We start from the raw sequence: 19,924 nt of genomic DNA, 5'->3' as shown, positions 1-19,924 counted from the left end.
TCGAGGCCACCTGAGAATCACTGGAGTAGATGGTGCTGGACGAGGTGAGGGAGGATGAGAGCAGGAACCTATTCACAGAAACCAGTCAGAGACAACCAGTTTTTTTTTTAATAGTACTTGTTAAATGCTTTACTACGTGCCAAGCCCTGTACGAAGCGCTGGGGTAGATGGGGTAGATAAGAAGCAGCGTGGTGCAGTGGAAAGAGCCCGGGCTTTGGAGTCAGAGGTCATGGGTTCAAATCCCGGCTCTGCTACTTGTCAGCTGTGCGACTCTGGGAAGTCACTTAACTTCTCTGTGCCTCAGTTACCTCATCTGTAAAATGGGGATTAAGACTGTGAGCCCCACGTAGAACAACCTGATCCCACTGTAACCTCCCCAGCGCTTAGAACAGTGCTTTGCACATAGTAAGCACTTAATAAATGCCAACATTATTATTATTATTATATGCACGCTAAACAGGCTGGATACAGTCCATGTCCCCACATGGGGTTCACGGTTTTAATTACCATTTTACAGATAAGGTAACTGAGGCCCAGAGAAGTGAAGTGACTTGCTCAAGGTCACATGGCAGACAAGTGGCAGAGCCAGAATGAGAGCCTAGGTCCTTCTGACTCTCAGGCCTATGCTCTAGCCACTAGGCAATACGGCTTCTCAGCTGGGGAAGCAGCATGGTCTAGTGGAAAGAGCATCGGCCTGAGAGTCAGAGGACCTGGATTCTAATCTCCTATATACCTGCTGTGTGATCTTAGGCAAGTCACTTGACTTTTCTGTGTCTCAGTTCCTTCATCTGCAAAATGGGGACCCACTACCTGTTCTCCCTCCTACTTAAACTGTGAGTCCCATGAGGGACCTGATTATCTTTTATCTACGCCAGCACTTAATACAGTGCATGGCACATAGTTGGTGCTTAACAAATATTCTATTATCACTATTATTATTATTGTTATCATTTTTATTATTTCCCCTTTGTCCCAGTTTGGCCCCCAGCCCTTCAGTTTTCCAGGGGCTCCTCTTGAAGCCTTCAGCTTTTGCTTGGTTTCTTCTCCTGTTTAAGTGCAGAACCAAAAAACAGATAGCTTGTTGACTTTTGCATTATGCACCCAGACTGGCCATGTGGTAGGAAACAATCAGTGAGAGGCATTATGGCCTAGTGGAAAGAACACGAGCCTGGGAGCCAGAGGACCTAGATTCTAATCCCGCCTCTACCATTGCCTGCTATGTGACCTTTGGCAAGTCATTTCACTTCTCGGTGCCGCAGTTACCTCATCGGTAAAATGGGGATATAAGACTGTGAGACCCATGTGGGACATGGACATTGTCCAACGTGATTATCTTGCATCTAGAGAAGCAGCGTGGTTCCGTGGAAAGAGCACGGGATTTGGAGTCAGAGGTCATGGGTTCAAATTCCGAATCCACCAATTGTCAGCTGTGTGACTTTGGGCAAGTCACTTCACTTCTCTGGGCCTCCGTTCCCTCATCGGTAAAATGGGGATTAAGACTGTGAGCCCTGCGTGGGACGACCTGAGCACCTTGTATCCCCCCAGGGCTTAGAACAGTGCTTTGCACATAGTAAGGGCTTAACAAATACCATTATTATTATTATTATTATTATTATTATTATCTACCCAGAGGCTTAGTATAGCTCTTGGCACATAGTAAGTGCTTAATAAATACTATAATAATAATAATTATTATTATTATTATCATCATTATTATTATCATTATTCACCCTTCTTGACACACCATCATCAGGGGTAAGGGAAAAGGCAGGCAGTACACATGCAGTGCATTTTCCAGATCTGGCATGTCAGAGAGCAATCCTTCACAGAAAGAAGAATCTAGCAGTCTGAGGGTGCAGTGGGCAGGAGGTAAACTAAAAATAGAATCCCCCACCCAGGGAATATTTGGACAGAAACCCTCCTTAGGCAGAGAGACCCTGGATAGAATCCTCATGAATAGTGAGTGAAACCATGAGCTTCTTGGTACTCTGACTCATCGCTCATTTAGGAACCAAGGGTGAGCAGCAACCTATGAAGTAAAAGCTGATTCTTCTGAGTCACAGAACTTGACACACAAGATCTCTCTCCCTGACTCAGATCATGTCCTTAGCATCCCCCCCGGTGTTGGGTCATGACCCTAGAAACACTCAACCTTCTCCCCCTAGGGCTCATCTCCTCAGGGAGTTGCTGCATCTCCAGCTATTCCATCCGACCCGCACTCATCTGTTTACAAACTGTGGCAGTGACTACAAGGTAACACTGACAGCCACACTTCTCCTCCTCCCTACATGCACCCCAAGCATTTCCCTCGTGGAGACAGCTCACTCGTGGATCACTGCTGTTCCTCAGTCACAAACCTTCATTCTCAAGTCAGCAGCTGGAACGGACGCCACTTCCCTCAGGTGAAGCATTTCAGTAACGTTCCCCTAGTCTGTGTAACATCATTCGGTCTATCAGTGGTATTTATTGAACACTTACTGTGTGCTGAGCACTGTATTTACTGAGAGCTTGGGGGAGACCGTACAATAGAGTTGGTAGACACATCCCCTGCCCACAGGCAGCTTACGTTCCATTGGGGGAGACAGACATTAATATAAATAAATTACAAATATGTACATAAATACTGTGGGGCTGGGGGTGGGATGAATGCCAAGTGTCCAAAGGGTATAGCTACAAATGCGTAGACAATGCAGGGGGAAAAGGGGGTCAAGGAAAAGTTGACTTAATTATGGAAGGCCTCTGGGAACAAAAATCAATCAATCAATTAATTGTATTTATTGAGCACTTGGTGCAGACCATTGTACCAAGTACTTAGGAAAGAACAATCAATCAATCAATCAATCAATCGTATTTATTGAGCGCTTACTATGTGCAGAGCACTGTACTAAGCGCTTGGGGAGTACAAATTGGCATCACATAGAGACAGTCCCTACCCAACAGTGGGCTCACAGTCTAAAAGGGGGAGACAGAGAACAGAACCAAACATACCAACAAAATAAAATAAGTAGGATAGAAATGTACAAGTAAAATAAATAAATAAGTAAATAAATAGAGTAATAAATATGTACAACCATATATACATATATACAGGTGCTGTGGGGAAGGGAAGGAGGTAAGACGGGGGGATGGAGAGGGGGACGAGGGGGAGAGGAAAGAAGGGGCTCAGTCTGGGAAGGCCTCCTGGAGAAGGTGAGCTCTCAGCAGGGCCTTGAAGGGAGGAAGAGAGCTAGCTTGGCGGATGGGCAGAGGGAGGGCATTCCAGGCCCGGGGGATGACGTGGGCCGGGGGTCGATGGCGGGACAGGCGAGAGCGAGGTACAGTGAGGAGATTAGTGGTGGAGGAGCGGAGGGTGCGGGCTGGGCAGTAGAAGGAGAGAAGGGAGGTGAGGTAGGAGGGGGCGAGGTGATGGACAGCCTTGAAGCCCAGGGTGAGGAGTTTCTGCCTGATGCGCAGATATATCACTTTCCCTGCCCGCAACGAGCTTACAGTCTAGAGGGGGACGAACATGCCAAGAGGCCCATGTGAGTTTGCACGAGGGAGTCAATGACAATCTGGATCATGGGTTTTATCAAATCCAGGATTCTCTCCCTAAGATAAGGGACCTGCCTCAGAAGTTCAGGAATCACCTACACTTGGACAGAATAATGCACAATAGGATTTTTATATGAATGCTATGGTTGACGGGACCAAAGTTTTGTGACTCATCCAGAAAAGAAGCAACTGTTATCAATCTCTTTCTTCCTACACCCTCCTGATCACTGATTTGTTCCTGATTCAGACCCACAAGTCCTTATCCTGGAGCACCTTAAGGTTCCCAGGCATCTTGAGAAGTAGGGAGGTCCAGCCCCTTTTATCTCTATCCCTGTAGGAGGTAGGGGGAGAATATTTGGAGTTAAATTGCAGGAGACCTGAGTCCTATCCCAATTTTGACCCTGGCCAAATGTGGGACCTTGGGCAAGTCACTTAACCTCTTTGGGCCTGAGTTTCCTCATCTGTAAAATGGGGATAACAGACTTTGAGCCCTGTGTGGGGCAGGGACTGCGTTTAATCTGATAACCTTGTACTTACCCCAGAATTTGGCATATAATAAGCACTTAATCAATGCCATAATTATAGCTCCCATATTCCTCTGTTCCCGCCTATCATTTCCCATCTCCCAGCTATAGCTGTAGGGCAAGATGGGAACTGGAGAGGGATCATAAATAAGAATTCCATTTCTACCTCCTCCCCCCCCCTGCCCACTCCTTGCTTCTAAAAGACCTTAATCTTAAATGCCATGTGCTAATGAAAGTCTCTTTAGCACAGACGTTTCATAGCTCATCAAACTCCAGGGCCTTTCAAACTAGATCCATCATGTTCCCTGATCCACTGGTACCAAGGGTGCTGCAGCCCCAGATCGAAAGGCATAATGGTGTTCGGATGAGGTAATTTACATTAGAACAAGACAATGGCTTCTAATAAAGCTTAGGTTAGGAAGACTCAGGCCAGCAAAGGGACTGGAAGACGAAGCCAATTTGGCCTTCCAACCAGAAGGACAGACCCGGCCAAGTTCAGCTGGGCTGTTTGCTTTTTCTCGCTTTTTCTGTTCAGTGTTTTCTGAGCCAGAGACATAATCCTTGATTCACCAACGATAATCCAACATCCCACCTCTAGATGGTTATTATGGACTAGATCCAACTGTTCTCTTTTTTGTTAATGGCATTTTTAAGAGCTTACTATGTGTCAAGCACTGTATTAAGTGCTGGGGTACGTACAACACAACCTATTGAACACAATCCCTGTGCCACATGGGACTACAATCTAAACTGGAGGGAAGAGGATTTGATTCCCATTTTACAGAGCAGTTCGTTCATTCATTCATTCAATCGTATTTATTGAGCACTTACTGTGTGTGGAGCACTGCACTAAGCGCTTGGGAAGTACAAGTTGGCGACATATAGAGACGGTCCCTACCCAACAGCGGGCTCACAGTCTAGAAAGTTAAGCAGTTAAGGCCCAGAGGAGCAGCATGGCATACTGAAAAGAGCCCAAGCCTGAGAATCAGAGGACTTGTGTTCTAATCCTGACCATGACGTTTAACTGCTGTGTGACCTTGGGCAAGTCATTTAACTTCTCTATGCCTCAGTTACCTTATCTATTAAATGAGGACAAAGACTGTGAGCCCCCTGTGAGGCACAGGCTGTGTCCAAACTGAGTATCTTGAATCTACCCCAGGGCTTAGTGCAGTGCCTGGCGCTGTAGTAAGTGTTTAACATAAACCCATTTACAAAAAAAACAAAGTTAAAAGAATGACTTGCCCAAGGTTGCAGAGCAGACATGTGGCAGAGATGGGATTGGTCCTCTGATTCCCAGGCCCATGCGCTTTCCACTAGGCCACACTGCTTCCCATTCTTGAAAAGGTCTCACTGTTGCTTCTGCCACAAATGAGTGATCTCAGTGTTTAGTATATGGTTTTGCCCTCTCGGGCAACTGACTCTGGGCTGTGGACATTCTTTATTCAGACTTCATTGAGAAAATAATGAGGAAATTCAGCTCTGTTCTATCCCTTTCCTTGACTGTGGCTGAGGGGCTCGGATGGAAATATCCCGGGATATTCTAGAGAGGAAAAAAGGCTCTCTCCCAGTCATCCTCCCCACTCCCAATCCTGCTTTCTCACTGCTGGGAGGAGTTCTGACTCAGGCATAGAGGCAGATTTTGAGAGCTACATCTGTTGTGACCATTTGTATCAGTCCATTTCATTGCTGCAGAAAGAAGAGTTTTATTTGCCTCCAGATCACATTGTTCTGAACAAATAAGTAGTAAATACCTCTCTCCAAGCATGTGTCCCAAAGATTCTATGAAGAATGAGGGAAGGTTTTTAAAGACAGACTAGGGAGGGTTGAGATGGGGTGGTGTTGGGTTGGCATGCATCACAATTTATGAGCTGCCATTAACCTGATGAGAGTAGGTCTCTGTTTATCCTCTGGCTACTTATTACTTAATCCAAATGTATCAGATGTCTTCTGGTGCATGCATATTCCACAATCTAAGTCACAGTTGAGCTGCCAGCAAACTGATCAGTAGATACAGCCGAAGGACTCTTTGTAATAATAGTCTGATCTTAAAGAACTTTAAAGATTCATTTGGGGAATACTCTCTGGAAGCAGGATGGAGTACAGATATAACGTCCCCCCCACTTTGCAGATGGGAAAAGTGGGGTTGGAAGTGGGTTTCCCCAGCTGTCATCCTCATCCTCAAGTCCAGGATATTCTCCATTAACTGTATCAGTTCTCAATGGTGAGCTAGTGACATCAGAGTTGGGCAAAAAGAACCGAATGACTCCAGGTTTTGTGCCCTAATTTCTCCATCTGTAAAATGGGGATAGTACTAACTGTCTCATGTACAACACAGATATGTTGGGAACAAAAGCTGCAATCATAAAGGTGAAAGGTCTTGAGTTCGGGAAGAACGTGCTTTAGAGGTTTGTTGTTATTATTATTGGTCATAATAATAATAGCAGTAAAAGAGAACCCTCTTGTCCCAGGGCAGATCAGGGTTGTGTTAAAGCCCTTTTATTGAAGAACTGTCTTCTGTGTTGTTAAGTGTTTTTCAAAGGGGAGAGGGGAGTGGGAAAGTCACCAACATCTCCTCCTAGCCTCTGCAGAACTCAAACTAACCTCCAGCTCTCCCCCCCACCCCAACCCCGCTCTCTTCTTCCCATTTAGGGGTGTAACCTAGGGTGGGGCAGTTAACTTTGATTCAGCTTTCCTTTCAGCCCTTTCCTTGAACTTTTCAGCATTCTACCTACAACAGAGGTCACGCCACTACTTGCTCCAAGAGTAAGAGCGGGGAGCTGAGACTATTTCCTCTTGACTTAACCCAGAGGATTCAAGCTTAATATGACTGTTCTGGGTGGATCAGGGATTCATTCATTCATTCAATCGTATTTATTGAGCACTTACTGTGTGCAGAGCACTGTACTAAGCATCATCATCATCATCAATTGTATTTATTGAGCGCTTACTGTGTGCAGAGCACTGTACTAAGCGCTTGGGAAGTACAAGTTGGCAACATATAGAGACAGTCCCTACCCAATAGTGGGCTCACAGTCTAAAAGGGGGAGACAGAGAACAAAACCAAACATACTAACAAAATAAAATAAATAGAATAGATATGTACAAGTAAAATAAATAAATAGAGTAACAAATATGTACAAACATATATACAGGTGCTGTGGGGAAGGGAAGGAGGTAAGATGGGGGGGATGGAGGGGGGACGAGGGGGAGAGGAAGGAAGGGGCTCAATAGTACTTATCAATCAATGGTACTTATTCAGCACTTATTATGTGCAGGGCACTGGTCTAAGCACTTGGGATAGTGTACAATTAGCTGATATGCTCCCCGATCATAATGAGGGAAGCAGCATGGCCTAATGGATAAGCACGGGCCTGGAAATCAGAAGGGCCTGGGTTCTAATCCTGCCTCCGCTACATGTCCTGTAGGACCTTAGGCCTCAGTGACCTCATCTGTAAACTGGCGGGTTAAGATTGTAAGCACTTGGGAAGCACAAGTTGGCAACATATAGAGACGGTCCCTACCGAAAGAGGGCCAGTTGTGGGAGGACAATGGCATTTCCTGGCCTTGGTGAATGCAAACTCTCCTGAGGGGTTCTTCCGGGCTCTGAGTGAGGCAACTTTCTGCAGTGCCTCCCTGCTGTGATGAATAGGTATCTGCCTTTGACTGGTGAGTTTTCTCCTGTGAGAGCTGTAAACCAGTGGGAGTCCTGGAGAAGGCCCTCAGGAGAGTGGGATATGGCAGTGGGGAGATCCAGAGAAGAGCTGCTTTCTTCCCAAGCAACAGCTGCCCCTCAGGAACCACCTCTTCCTCACCCATCAGTCATGCCCCCTGACAGAAAGTAGCCCAGGGAAAGGGAGGAGTCAGGTGGGAAGGAGGAAACAGAATCGGGCCATGGAAACTTCCAGTGCCCCTTTTTTCAAAGGATAGACCCCACAGAAGTTCTGCCATGTCTAAGGACACGGGGCAGGGTTGGAGCGGGAGGAGGTTAGAGCTAAGAAATGCACCTCAGGACCCCAGCGAGTAAGACACATGATGAGGCAGAACATGGTTACTAGCAGAGAAGAGAGTTGGTGTCTCCAAGAGAATGGAATTTAGTCCTACAGGGTTTCTGAGAGTGAGAGAGACTGCCTCAGAGAGTCTAAGAGAGTCAGTCAGTAGACATTATTGAGCAATGGACAGACCACCAAAGGGAAAGCCGGGCTGGGTGGTCATTCCCAGGTCCCTGGAATTTGGGTGCCTAGGACCTAGCTGTGGTGCCTTTTGGTTGCTCAAAAATATCTGATCGATAATAACCATGATCATCGTCATTGTCGTCATTATTGGTAATAATATTATTTGTTACGCACTTACTATGCACCAAGCACTGTAATAAGTTCTGGGGCAGATGCAAGATAATCAAATTTAACACAGTCCCTAACCCACATGGAGCTCACAGTCTAAGGGGGAGGGAGAACAGGTGTTTAACCCCCATTTTAGATATGAGGAAACTGAGGTACAGGGAAGTTATGTGAATTGCCTGACATCATGCAGCAGGCAAATTGCAGAGCCAGAATTATAATCCAGGTCCTCTGATTACCAAGACCATGTTCTTTCCACTAGGCCATAATTGCTGCTTGTGATCAGTCATGACACATTCATTCATTCATTCATTCATTCATTCATTTTAAATGGTATTTGTTAAGTGCTTACTATGTGCCAGGCACTGTACTAAGCGCTGGGGTAGATGCAATGTTGGACACAGTCCATGTCCCACATAGGGTTCACAGTCTTAATCCCCATTTTACAGATGAAGTAATTGAGGCACAGAGAAGTGAAGTGGTTTGCCTGAGGTCACAAGCAGACAAGTAGTGGAGTCAGGACTACTACTATTATTATTATTATTATTAATAATAATTGTGGTATTTGTTAAGCGCTTACTATGTGCCAGGCACGGTACTAAGAGCTGGGGTGGATCCAAGCAAATTGGGTTGTACACGGTCCCTGTCCCACGTGGGGCTCACAGTCTCAAACCCCATTTTACAGATGAGGTAACTGAGGCACAGAGAAATCAAATAATAATAATAACAGCATTTATTAAGCATTTACTATGTGCAAAGCACCATTCTAAGCGCTGGAGAGGTTACAAAGTGATCAGGTTGTCCCACGGGGGGCTCACAGTCTTCATCCCCATTTTACAGATGGGGTAACTGAGGCCCAGAGAAGTGAAGTGACTTGCCCAAAGTCACACAGCTGACGAGCGGCGGAGCTGGGATTTGAAGCCATGACCTCTGAGTCCAAAGCCCATGCTCTTTCCACTGAGCCACGCTGCTTGTCAAATGACTTGCCCAAGGTCACACAGCAGACAAGCGGTGGAGCAGGGATTAGAACCCAGGATCTCCTGACTCCCGGGCCCAGGCTCTATCTCTACACCACGCTGCTTCTCTACAAAAACCCACGTCCCCTGATTCCAAGGCCCATGCTCTTTCCACTCGGCCATTCTGCTCCTGGTCAGTCACCACTCCAGAGGAAGAGCAAGGACCAACTCTGGAAATGGAAACACCCTGCAGGGTGAGGGGTCTTCCCAGATGGGAAGCGGACGGTCCAGTGGGTAATAGGTGTTTCCCTTTCTGCTGATACTTGACACTGCATCCTGGGATCAGGGAGGTGGAATACCTTTCCCACAGCCAGGCACAGAAACACTCCTTCCCTTGCTCCCCAAACCCCAGACTGGAAAGACTGAGTCAGAAGAGGGGAAAGAAAAAAGGGAAAAGGGTAACGGACAGCAAAGGAGAATGGGAAGAAGAGAGGAGGTGAACAAGGGGCTAAAAGGGACAGTACGGAGCTTCCGTTTGCCTGACACTTGGGAAAGTCAGCTTTTCCTGAGAGTCTATATGACCACCCTTTCAGGGGACACTTCCTAGTCACCAAATAATCAACCCATCTCTGAGACAACTTCATTAGAACCGTTCGAAATCCCACCTTCCTGATTTCAAGAAGCCCTCTGCCCTCCACCCCGAGCTTATCACAGTAACTTTCCTGCTCCCCTGCCGTTATCAGGTGGAGCTCAACAATGCCAGTGTCAACCTTGTCCTGATCTCCCAACAGGCTCCAGAGACAGCGAAGGCCTTGGGGTCACCCGCACCACACCGGACCAAGCTTCTTCCCGCTCGTCCCTCTTGCTTTTCCCTTCCGCTCCGTAGGGTCTCGGTGCTGGGGAGGGAGGGTCCAGTGTCCCTGTCCTCACTCCCCTCCCTCCACTCACACCACGCGGCCCTCTGGAAACGGGTCTCCCTTACCTGGATGCCGCGATTTCCGCTTTCTGCTTGGCGATGGTGGCCGCCCTCTCGGCCGCCTCCACAGCCCGGTCGACCTTCTCGCGGATCTTGCTGGCTCTCAGGGGGATGAGGTTCTTGCGCTTGCCGCTCACCAAGATGTTCTGCTTGTACTTCCCTTCCTCCTTGGTGCCATCCGGGAAAGTCATGCACCCGTAGCCATGCCGCTTGTTGTTGGCCCACTCCCCCTCGTACTTGAGCCCGTCCGAGCGCTGGCTCAGCCCGAAGCCCGACCTCTTGTCGTTCTTCCACTCGCCCACGTAGGTCTCGGTGGTGGTGGCGTCGATGTCGTCCTCGATGACGGACAGCTCCGCCTCGCCCTCCCCCAGGCTGATGGTGGAGTTGATGTCGCTGGCGGTGGAGCTGACGGTGCTCATGCCCGCCTCGCTGCGGAAGGAGCTCTGCTTGCTTCGCTGGCTGGCCAGCGAGCTCTTGGACTCCGACTTGCGCAGCTTCAGTCCGCTCAGCAGCGAGCGCCGGAACAATCCCTTCTTCTTGCTCTTGAGGATCTCGGCGTCGCTGTGGGCCATGAGGACGAAGCCCCCCCCGGGACACGGCGGGGCTGCCGGCCACCGCGGGGGACGAGTCCGGGTGCAGGGCGGTGCCGTTGGTGTGCTCGCTGCGCAGCGAGTTGATGGACGTTCTCAGGGGCGACCTGATGACCGCAGCCATGCCATAAGGCACGCTCTGCCGGACACCGTAGCCCTGGCGCATCCCTCCGACCCACTGGCCCTGGTACGTCCCTGGGGAGGCAAGAGACAAAACAGTGAGCTGGAGTTGTGGCTTTGCCCCTAGCATTGAACGATGAGGGTCACCGCCTGTGATCGCAGGAGGCTGAGATCAAGCAGGAGGACTGGTGGCTACGGCGATCGGGAAGGGTTTGGCCACAGCACGACTGCCTGTTGGGTAGGGACTGTCTCTATTTGTTGCCGAATTACACTTTCCAAGCGCTTAGTACAGTGCTCTTCACACAGTAAGCGCTCAATACATACGACTGAATGAATGAATGAATGAAAAATAGCCGCCTACTTGGTCGTTTTAACCAAGGCAGATGTACGCAAGTAGCTCTACTTCTCTGGAAGTTTCCTTTGTTAATGTTTGCAAAATTCGTTCATTCGTTCGGCTGTATTTATTGAGCACTTACTGTGTGCAGAGCACTGTACTAACCGCTTGGGAAAGGACAACGCAACACTATACAGTGACAATCCCTGCCCACAACAAAAGTCCTACAGCTAGAGATGGAACATCTAAAAACTGGGAGCCAGAGAGTAAGTTGCTTACGTGCAAAGTTGGCAGGAGGGAGGGAGAGTGTGTGAGTGTGTATGAGAGCATGTGTGCACGTGTGCGTATATGCCAGGAACATCTGTGGTAATAATAATTAGAAGAAGAATGATGGCATTTGTTAAGCACTTACTATGTGCAAAGCACTGTTCTAAGCGCAGAGAAGGTTACAAGGTGATCAGGTTGTCCCACTGGGGGCTCACAGTCTTGATCCCCCTTTTACAGATGAGGTAAATGAGGCACAGAGAAGTTAAGTGACTTGCCCAAAGTCACACAGTCGACAATTGGCGGAGCTGGGATTTGAACCCATGACCTCTGACTCCAAAGCCCTTGCTCTTTCCACTGAGCCAAGCTGCTTCTGGCATCTGGCTAATTCCTGGCTCTTTACTGACACCGTGCCCTCACCTTCCCCAAATCCCTACCAACCCCTTGCACAACAATCAGAAAGAAGTAGCAGGCCCTGCTCCTCTAATTCTGTCCCCTGCTCCTGACCTTCTACACTCTGGCAGTTTCGCTCTTACTACGGTGGACCACAATGATCTTCCTCAGCTCCTTTTCCGTACTGGGTGGTGCTCTGTTATTGCAACTTTATGTCATCATGCTGTTAGCTCCTCAACCCTGCTGAGGGCTGAGAAACTTCCAGTGACAACTTTTCATCCATAACTCCCATAATGGGCTCCTACCAGGTGAGCCTAAATCCTCCCTAGGGCCTGTAGTTATCATCTTAATCCCTAAGGCAAAAGAGGCCACCAAGGCACTAAGACAACTGGTTTTAGTACTTCGGACCAAAATTCTCCAGGATACAAATGAAAAACTTTGTCGGCCCAATGCCTAACTGGAGTTTCATAATAATGATAATGATGGGATTTATTAAGTGCTTACTATGTGCAAAGCACTGTTCTAAGCACTGGGGAGGTTTCAAGGTGATCAGGTTGTCCCACCTGGGGCTCACAGTCTTAATCCCCATTTTACAGATGAGGGAACTGAGGCACAGAGAAGTTAGTGACTTGCCCAAAGTCACACAGCTGACAAGTGGCGGAAGCAGGATTTGAACCCATGACCTCTCGACTCCAAAGCCCGTGCTCTTTCCACTGAGCCACGTTGTTTCATGAGATTGCATGCTACTTTAGGATTTGTGGAGGAAAATCATTAGCAGCAGCCCATACTCTCCCTAAAGCTGGAGTAATGAGAAACCTTTATCCTGGTTGGTTTCACTGGAGACGCTATTGTTACAGAGGTAAACGACGAGACTAACCTTTTACACTAACTTATTTGTCTCAGCAGGCTGCTTACTACCTTAGTGCATTTATTACAGAGTAAGCTGGAGAAAAAGGTCTAAATGGCCTGAATCCTTTGGGGAGATACATACACCCACAAGTCATGTTCTATCTGGGTTTCTGATATTTCCATAAAAGGTATTCCAGGGAATATATCTTCTTTTGGGAATCTTGAAATCTTCAGCAGAAATCTATGCCTATGGGGATGGAGAGAGGAAGCCTGGACTCTGGGAGTTTTGGCCATTGTTGGCATCAAATTGGCAAGATATTGTTAAACACACAGACACACACATACACAAACTTACAATTCTGTTATATGTACAACTATCAAGGTTATCTGCAGAGCAACATAACAATTAAGATGGCTCATAACTGCTTTTCTGATGATCTGTCTCCATTTAGCATCACCCTACAAAGATCTGAGAAAAAGCACTTTAGAACAAATGAAAATCAATGCAGTGGCAAAGCCTGGCCTACCTGGTTATTAGACAGCAATCAATCATATCTATTGAGCACTTATAAGCAGAGCACTGTCCTAAGCGCTTGGGAGATTAAGCTTGCTGTGGGCAGGGAATTTGCTTATTGTTGTATTGTACTCTTCCAAGCACTTAGTACAGTGCTCTGCACACAGTAAGCGCTCAATAAATACGACTGAATAACTACAATTCAACAGAATTAACAGATACATTCCCTTCCAATAACGAGCTTAGCGCCAATGACTCCCTGCTGAATCACTGCCATTCTCAACTTGAAGCAAGGGCCGAGCCCTCAAATCAGCGGGAAAAGCCAAGTTTGTTAACAGGGGATCTTACTGAAAAGCCATTTCTTGGATTTTTCCTCTACTAGTTGGTAGGTCTGTGGAGATAGAAGTTCCTTTCCCCCAGAAGGCCTTACCCAGGGTAATGGATGAGATTCACATCCATTCCAATTCCAGTAAGTGAAGTCTTCTCCATGTATGCGTGTGTGTGTGTGTCTTTTTAAGGTTGAGGCAGGCAAGAGAGAAGACTGACAGAAGAGGGATGGAAAGGGGCATTGCTTTGGAGAATCTAGGGACAAAGCAGTCACTTTCAATCCCTGTCATTTTATTTCTTGACCTCTTGGTTCCTGGGACAGTTGAAGAAATCCCAGTGGAAAACAAACCAAACACATAATATCCTCCAATTATTGTTCTTAATGTACACGAAAAGCCCTGCTGTTTTCTTGACAATCTAATAAAGACGCCTTAGTTTTTGTGTCTGGGAGTCATCTGGAAATATCTAATATTAATATCGTCTCACTTCCAGTGACTCTAGAATGGTCTTAAGCAATCTTCTGGAACCTCATAGAGGGCTTTACAGACTAACTTCGCAGGGGTCCAGCATAAACATTATTATTATTTAATATATATTGAACACCAACAATATGCGCCGGTGGCGGATTGACAGAAAAGAGAATTAGACTTAGTCCTTGAACTAGACTTAGTCACCATCTAAATGTAATGAAACTGATTAACGAGTTGCAGCTGTCTCTGGGGTGCAGCCCGGCAGCAGTTTAGCAGTTGCCCAGCCCAATGGCTCGAGTTAGGAAGCGAAGAATGATACATTTCACTGAGAGGATAGGGAGAGTTTCAAGAAAGCTTCTACTTATCCAAATGGGAACTGCCTAGGACACTACTTATGGATGATCTCAAAGGGCTGTGTTTGGGGCTGGGGGGATTTAGGATTTTCATTCATTCATTCAACCATATTTATTGAGCGCTTACTGTGTGCAGAGCACTGTACCAAGCGCTTGGGAAGTACAAGTCGGTAACATATAGAGACGGTCCCTGCCCAACAACGGGCTCACAGTCTAGAGGGGGGATTTGTTTAAAAGAGAAGCAGCTTGGCCTAGTGGAAAGAGCATGTGTCTGGGTGTCAGAGGGCCTGAGTTCAAATCCCAGCTCCACCACCTCTCTGCTGTGTGATTTTGGGCAAGTCACTGAACTTCTCTGGGCTTCAGTTACCTCATCTTTAAAATGGTGATTAATACTGTGGGACAGGGAGTGTGTCCAACCTGATTATCTTGTATCTACCCCGGGGCTAAGTTCAGTGCATGGCACATAGTAAGTGCTTAACCAAAACCATTAAAAAAAAAATGTTGTTTTCAGCAGGAACATTTTCCCAGCTCCATACCAGTGCCCCGAAGTCTGGGGGAAGCGACTTCTGAACTGGAATTCCAGCACCTCCTCTTCCAGCCTCTAACACAAAGACCCAGCTCTCCTAACACCCAGTCCAGTTTTCGGTGAAACTTCAACACTCACAGCAGACTTCAGAACAGGTAGTACTTTTGAAACTGCCAGGCAGTTCCAGGGAAATACCATTTGCCTTTATTTCTTTTTAGTTTTTGCTGTTGAAACTGGGCAATTTTTGACTTACTCTGATCATCCAACCCAAAGACACCCATATCCATAGCAATTTGCTTGACTGGAGCAATATTCACATAATCCATCAGCCAAAGTGCTTCACACGGCATTAATTACATGAGTGCCAGAGAGATTGCCAGTAGGAAAATGCAGCATCCATTATGCGGTCAGTACCCTCCTGGGGCCCAGTGTACGCCCCGGGGGCCGGCGGCATGGAAACCAGTGGCCAAATCAAATTGCATTTAAAGAACATCCCGATAGTCATCACAATATGCGGAATTAGCTGGTGCTTTTCCTCTGAGGAACTCAAAGCACTTTACAGACATTATCTCACCAACCTTCAGCCGGCCCCCTGAGAGAAAGGAAGGTGCCAGAGGCATTATCCTTCACTGCAGAGGGAAAGACTGTGAACTTAGGGATCTTGAGGCCCAGCGGAGTTTCAGGCTCCAACCACCACCACCAAGCTTCAGTTTTCAATTCGGGTACAAAAACACCTCCAGACTGGATCGAATGAAAAGATTAAGGGAGAATTGAAAAGTTTGGTCTCCACTTGCTAATTATCTGGCCCATTCAAACAAAAAAAAATACATTTAGCCTTAATTATTATTATCATTATTATTATTACCAACAGTATTATATTAATATATTTTACATATAGCAATTATATATTAATATATAATAATATTCATAATAATAATAGACCCTAGAAAATTTCCACCTGCAAAAATGAGTTAATTGCAGCCAGTTCTGGGAAGGAGAGGATCAGATTACAGTCTAAATTGCTTTGATGCCATATTCACTCAGTTCTTTCCACCCTGAGTTTGCCAGCCTAAGTGTGTGACCAGCTCCTGTTATGTGCCCAAAGTGCTTGACTGGGCTTCCTGTGCTCGGATACGCTACCACCCCCACAGATGGGTCCTGGCCAGGCTTGAAAGCCACCCACAATCCTTCTCGACCTCTATCCTAATCCTCCTCAACCTTTCAGCTGCCTTCGACACTGTGGACCACCTCCTTCAACACACTATCCAACCTTGCCTTCACAGACTCCATCCTCTCCTGGTTCTCCTCTTATCTCTCATGCCGTTCATTCTCAGTCTCCTTTGTGGGCTTCTCCCCGCCCCCCCTCCCATCCCCTTACTGTAGGGGTTCCTCAAGGGTCAGTTCTTGGTCCCCTTCTGTTCTCTATCTACACTCACTCCCTTGGTGAACTCATTCGATCTCACGGCTTCAACTATCATCTCTACGCTAATGACACCCAAATCTTCATCTCTGCCCCTGCTCGCTTTCCCTCCCTTCAGGCTCGGGTCTCCTCCTGCCTTCAGGACATCTCCATCTGGATGTCTGCCCACCATCTAAAATTCAATATGTCCAAGACTGAACTCCTTATCTTCCCTCCCAAACCCTGCCCTCTCCCTGACTTTCCCGTCACTGTAGACGGCACTACCATCCTTCCCGTCTCACAAGCCCGCAACCTTGGTGTCATCATCGACTCCACTCTCTCGTTCACCCCTCACATCCAATCTGTCACAAAAACCTGCCAGTCTCACCTCCGCAATATCACCAAGATCCACCCTTTCCTCTCCATCCAAACCACTACCTTGCTGGTTCAATCTCTCATCCTATCCCGACTGGATTACTGCATCAGTCTCCTCTCTGATCTCCCATCCTCCTGTCTCTCCCCACTTCATTCTATACTTCATGCTGCTGCCCGGATCATCTTTGTGCAGAAATGATCTGAGCATGTCACTCCCCTCCTCAAAAATCTCCAGTGGTTGCCTGTCAACCTACGCATCAAGCAAAAACTCCTCACTCTCGGCTTCAAGGCTGTCCATCCCCTCACCCCCTCCTGCCTCACCTCCCTTCTCTCCTTCTCCAGCCCAGCCTGCACCCTCCGCTCCTCTGCCGCTAACCTCCTCACTGTACCTCGTTCTCACCTGTCCCACTGTCAACTCCCGGCCCACGTCCTCCCCCTGGCCTGGAATGCCCTCCCTCCGCACATCTGCCAAGCTAGCTCTCTTCTTCCCTTCAAAGCCTTACTGAGAGCCCACCTCCTCCAGGAGGCCTTCCCAGACTGAGCCCCCTTTTCCCTCTCCACCTCCCCATCCCCCCGCCCTACCTCCTTCCCCTCCCCAAAGCACCGATGTATATATTTATACAGATTTATTACTCGAATTTTACTTGTACATATTTACTATTCCATTTATTTTGTTAATGATGTGCATCTAGCTTTATCTGTATTTATTCTAATAATAATAATAATAATGGCATTTGTTAAGCGCTTACTATGTGCAAAGCACTGTTCTAAGCACTGGGGAGAATACAAGGTGATCAGATTGTCCCATGTGGGGCTCACATACTTCACCCCCATTTTACAGATGAGGGAACTGAGGCCCAGAGAAGTGAAGTGACCTGCCCAAAGTCACACAGCTGACAAGTGGCAGAGCCAGGATTTGAACCCACGACCTCTGACTCCAGAGCCCGGGCTCTTTCCACTGTGCCACGCTGCTTCTCATGACTTGACACCTGTCCACATGTTTTGTTTTGTTGTCTGTCTCGCCCTTCTAATCAATCAATCAATCATATTTATTGAGCGCTTACTGTGTGCAGAGCACTGTATTAAGCGCTTGGGAAGTACAAGTTGGCAACATATAGAGACAGTCCCTACCCAACAGTGGGCTCACAGTCTAGAAGGGGGAGACAGAGAACAAAACCAAACATATTATCAAAATAAAATAAATAGAATAGATATGTACAAGTAAAATAAATAAATAAATAAATAGAGTAATAAATATGTACAAACATATATACATATATACAGGTGCTGTGGGGAAGGGAAGGAGGTAAGATGGGGGGATGGAGAGGGGGACGAGGGGGAGAGGAAGGAAGGGGCTCAGTCTGGGAAGGCCTCCTGGAGGAGGTGAGCTCTCAGTAGGGCCATGAAGGGAGGAAGAGAGCTAGCTTGGCGGATGGGCAGAGGGACGGCATTCCAGGCCAGGGGGATGATGTGGGCTTCTAGACTGTGAGCCCGTTGTTGGGTAGGGACTGTCTCTATATGTTGCCAACTTGTACTTCCCAAGTCCTTAGTACAGTGCTCCGCACACAGTAAGCGCTCAATAGCTATGACTAAATGAATGAGAATGAAGGCTTGGAGCCTCATTAAGTGGAGCGAGGTTAGGAAATGTGCCACTTAACTCAGGGCACTCATAAACTATTTCAGTGCAAGTTTGGCCAAGTCAAAAGAGCATTGATGGCCACACCAATCTCCCTAAGGTTTCAAGTGATTGCACCACCTGCTTGGACTGCTTGCCTCTGAACTAATGTCTGTCTCCCTCAGTAGACTAGAAGCTCATTATGGGCAGGGAACACGTGTGCTAATTCTGTTGTATTGTAATAATAATAATAATGATGGCATTTGTTAAGCGCTTACTACGTGCAAAGCACTGTTCTAAGTGCTCAGAGGATACAAGGTGATCAGGCTGTCCCACGTGGGGCTCTCAGTCTTAATCCCCATTTTACAGATGAGGTAACTGTGGCTCAGAGAAGTTAAGTGACTTGCCCAAGGTCACACAGCAGACATGTATCGGAGCCAGGATTAGAACCCATGACCTCTGACTCCCAAGCCCGTGCTCTTTCCATTGAGCCACGCTGCACTCTCCCAAGCGCTTAGTACAGTGCTCTGCACATAGTAAGCACTGAATAAATACCATTGACGGATGATGGACGGATTTCCCCTTAGAGATGGAAACCTGTGACCCCAGAAGCCCCAGTATTGTGGAGAGGTTTGGAACCAGGACGTGATACTCTTTACCCTTCCTTCCTCTCAGCTCAGCCCCACTTCTTCCTCCCTGGATCTAGTCCCTCGTCCTTCTTAATAGAGACCTGCTAAATAACCACGGCTTCCCAACCTAATATGTAACTGGGTGCTAATACATAAACTTTCTGACCCTGTCTAAAAATAGCTGCATTTCAGCAGGGTTTGGACGTGTATTTGAGGCCCTTGGGTAACCCAGAGAGTAGGTTAATTCAGGACATTACATTCAGTGGATTGTGCAGTCTATTAAAAGAGGATATCTGCCAGGAGATTCATGGTAGATTACAAAGATAAATGCTGAGCATCCTTTCATGGAAGGACATAAAAGATGGCACTTTGAGCTTTACTGAGTGTTTGACTCAGGCACACTGCCTTTTATCTGCAATCACGCCAACATTTTCAGATAGCACACTCCTTGACTGACACAGATTCTGCTTGATCTGAAACAGCGCCAGATACAGATACACAGAGTTAGCCACCTCCTTCTAAACTTCAGGTTTTCATCCTGGGTATTTCCTTTGGCTTGCTATTTTGATTCCCTGTGATAGGATCACCACCATCATTGCCCTAAAGGTAATGAGATACTTTCTGATTGAGTCTGAGGAAGGAAATCCTGCTAGAATCAGCTAGTAAAATGCAGCCCTCGGTAGATGAATAAGCAACAGGCATCTTCAAAATGTAAACAATCCTCTGGGAAAGACTGAGAGATCTGTTATAGAAATAAAAATCCAAACTCCGTCAAGAATATAAGCAGACATGAGGAAAGAACTGCTGAGTGCCAAATACCTGAGATTATCTGTAAATGAACA

At 47.1% G+C, this 19,924-nt stretch overlaps 1 protein-coding gene across 1 annotated transcript in view; it reads right to left on the bottom strand.

Annotated features, from left to right (window-relative positions):
• JPH3 (junctophilin 3) overlaps positions 1–19,924 on the bottom strand; it is a 130,868-nt gene that overhangs the window by 82,027 nt on the left and 28,917 nt on the right. The window contains 2 exon segments of the mRNA XM_038754474.1: positions 10,331–10,911; positions 10,913–11,109. Coding sequence (XP_038610402.1) covers positions 10,331–10,911; positions 10,913–11,109 — 778 coding nt within the window.

Source organism: Tachyglossus aculeatus, chromosome 11 (assembly GCF_015852505.1).
Source record: "Tachyglossus aculeatus isolate mTacAcu1 chromosome 11, mTacAcu1.pri, whole genome shotgun sequence".
Lineage (NCBI taxonomy): Eukaryota > Metazoa > Chordata > Mammalia > Monotremata > Tachyglossidae > Tachyglossus > Tachyglossus aculeatus.
This window is presented reverse-complemented; position numbering and strand designations above follow the sequence as displayed.